The sequence below is a fragment of the Nannospalax galili genome, unplaced genomic scaffold (genome assembly GCF_000622305.1).
Source record: "Nannospalax galili isolate Female #2095 unplaced genomic scaffold, S.galili_v1.0 scaffold1485, whole genome shotgun sequence".
NCBI classification, from domain to species: Eukaryota; Metazoa; Chordata; class Mammalia; order Rodentia; family Spalacidae; genus Nannospalax; species Nannospalax galili.
The window spans coordinates 205,622-208,295 of NW_008353031.1; the positions used below are offsets into that span (position 1 = coordinate 205,622).

General features: G+C 33.7%; 1 protein-coding gene across 1 annotated transcript in view; it reads right to left on the reverse strand.

The window, feature by feature from the left end:
* The window catches only part of LOC103747790 (CUB and sushi domain-containing protein 3), a 473,923-nt gene that overhangs the window by 66,148 nt on the left and 405,101 nt on the right, over window positions 1-2,674 (reverse strand). Inside the window, exon 39 of the mRNA XM_008850327.1 lies at window positions 2,396-2,569. Coding sequence (XP_008848549.1) covers window positions 2,396-2,569 — 174 coding nt within the window. The remainder of the gene's footprint in view (window positions 1-2,395; window positions 2,570-2,674) is intronic.

Genomic DNA, 2,674 nt, shown 5'->3' on the forward strand with positions numbered 1-2,674 from the left:
GATGTATAATCAACATCATGGTAGACGTGGATAATGCTCACATTGAAGTTGTGTGTGTGTGTGTGTGTGTGTGTGTGCACGCATGTGTGTGTTAATACTCAAAAGTATTTTCCATAATATTCCTATTGATTAGATAAAACTTTGACAATGATTTGTAATTTATAAATATTAGTTAAATTAGTCAGTGATTAAATAAAATTATTCCTTGCATTGAACTCACATTAAAGAACTACATTCTCCAAAATTTCCAAAATATCTATCCATTATCTTATGAAGTTATCATTTAAACATACTGATGACTTTCCTACCATTTATTAAACAATATTTTAAAAATACAAATGTAAGTAAATATGGACAGAAATTATTAGGAGAAATGGGAAAATATGAATAATTAAGAAAAAGTGCAATATATATCATGTTTTAGGATTTGGTATAATAAACTATAATGGAAGTAATCTTTTTCTTTTTCTTTCTTTTGTTTTTTTCTTTTTGAAACACGATCTCACTGTGTAGCTCTAACTGGCCTGCTCATCTCTCAAAACCAGCTCCAAAGGCTGCTAGGGCAAGGAGAGTTCTGAGCTTTCCTCTGAAGACACAGACTGCATGGGACTGGATGTTAACCAAGCACAGGAGGCTGGTCAGAGATGCATCTTGGTAAGAGAAAGAAATGAGAGAAATATCTACCCATACCATGTGCCACAGCAGGTAGTCTAACTTAAAGCCTGTCCTTGACTGAATCAGATGAGATGTTGTAAAAGGGTTCCACCCAAAGAAAGAATGTGTATCCGTTTGGAAGAACACTTGCTTAGCTACTTAGCTTTCAGAATGCCTGGAATTGATTTTATCAACACACACATACACACACACACACACACACACACACACACACACAAACACATGAGAGAGAAAGACAGAGACAGAGAGAGACAGAGACAGAGATACAGAGGGACAGAGAGAGACAGAAAGAGAGAGACAGAGAGAGAATATGAATTTTCTCCAGGATAAAGGTGTTTTGAGGAAAGGCAGCACAGCTCTAGCCTGAAAGTCTCAGGTTAGCAGTCCATAACAACCACAGTTGTTTATAAATTAAGTGATTTCCCTTCAGCTTCTACTAAGCCTTATTTGGACTCACCTCACACATGGTTACTGTCAAGATGGACAATTAATAGTAGGAAAACTTTTAGCTTCATTTGTGATGTCCCCACCACAAAGCCTCTTCTTCCACAAAGCTACCCCTAACCTGCCACCAGACCCCATACAGCTCATCACTTTCTATGCCTTCATGCCTCAGCCCTTTACCATGTGAATTTTCCACACACAGAATGCCCTCCTACTCTCTGTCTTGTAAGCTCTTGGGCTTTCTCATCATTAAAAAGAGAAACAAATAAAAGCAGTATAGCCAAAATCATACTTTATAAGTGGGAAAAGATCTATTACAACTCCAAAGCACAACTGCCGTATTTAAAGAGTAATAATGAAATGCAATTATTTGAATACCATTTTAATGTATGACTTCATAATTAAATTTATCACAAAAGAAAACTTTTGAAATGCCAAGTTTTTCATTAAATAAAACCTAAAAGTATATGTACCAATATATTTTCTATGAATTGAAAGAGATTGAAAATATCGATGCAATATATTTTCAAGTAATTGTTAAAGTATTTCAATTAATTATCACAAAATATTACACCTACTCCATACATATGCAATCTTGATTCGTTTAGAATCTGATGGCATCTGAGGCTAAAAGGAGCCACAATGAAAAACACTTTTAACTATTTAGTTTATGAAGGAATTAGACTTCTGAAGTGTTAAGTGACTTGAATTAACTGGCCTAATTAGCAGTGGGACTGAACTGAGACAATAGTCTCCATATGTCTGATGACTTTTTCTTCACTAATTACACTTCACCTGGATATGATTTTATGGGCTAGCAATAGCATCCTAATTATTAGAACACATCAGAAGAATTTTCCACTATAAAAGTTCATATCACAAGAATGTTGGCTCTGTTATACAGCAGCGTCAACAACTTCAAATTCTTATACTAAAAATATGTTGAGAATATACCTTCCATGTACAAATATTCACTTGTAAACATTTATATAAAATGCTAAGGTCCGAAACTTAAATTTTGCCTTTATGAAATAATAAATATAATAAAGTATCTAACATTTTATCCTATTTTCCTTGTGAATGGTTTTATATGCTCCAGAATACAGCTCATTATTAAAAAAATCACATAATAGTTATACACCTAGACTATAAGCTTTATTTTCAACTGTAATCTACACATAATATATAAATAAAACTTTCATCTTCTTTAGGAAAAAAAAAACATGATTTGCTAATCACTCTGAAAAGTCCCTAATATTTTGTCATGCTTACTTACGCACACAGGATGGGAGTTGACCAGACCAATTATGATCCTGTTGACATATCCTCACAGAAGAACCAATCAACCGAAAACCAGGATTACACTGATATACAACTGTGTCTCTGTATCCATAATTTTCTCCAATGACTTGACCATTCACAATTAGTTCTGGGATTCCACAGTGACCCGCTGAAATATGCCAAAAAAAAAAGATTTTTATTCATGTGACTGCTGATTTGTTATGATGATTTCCATAGATATTTACCATTGTTAAACTTTTTTTTTTTTTTGGTC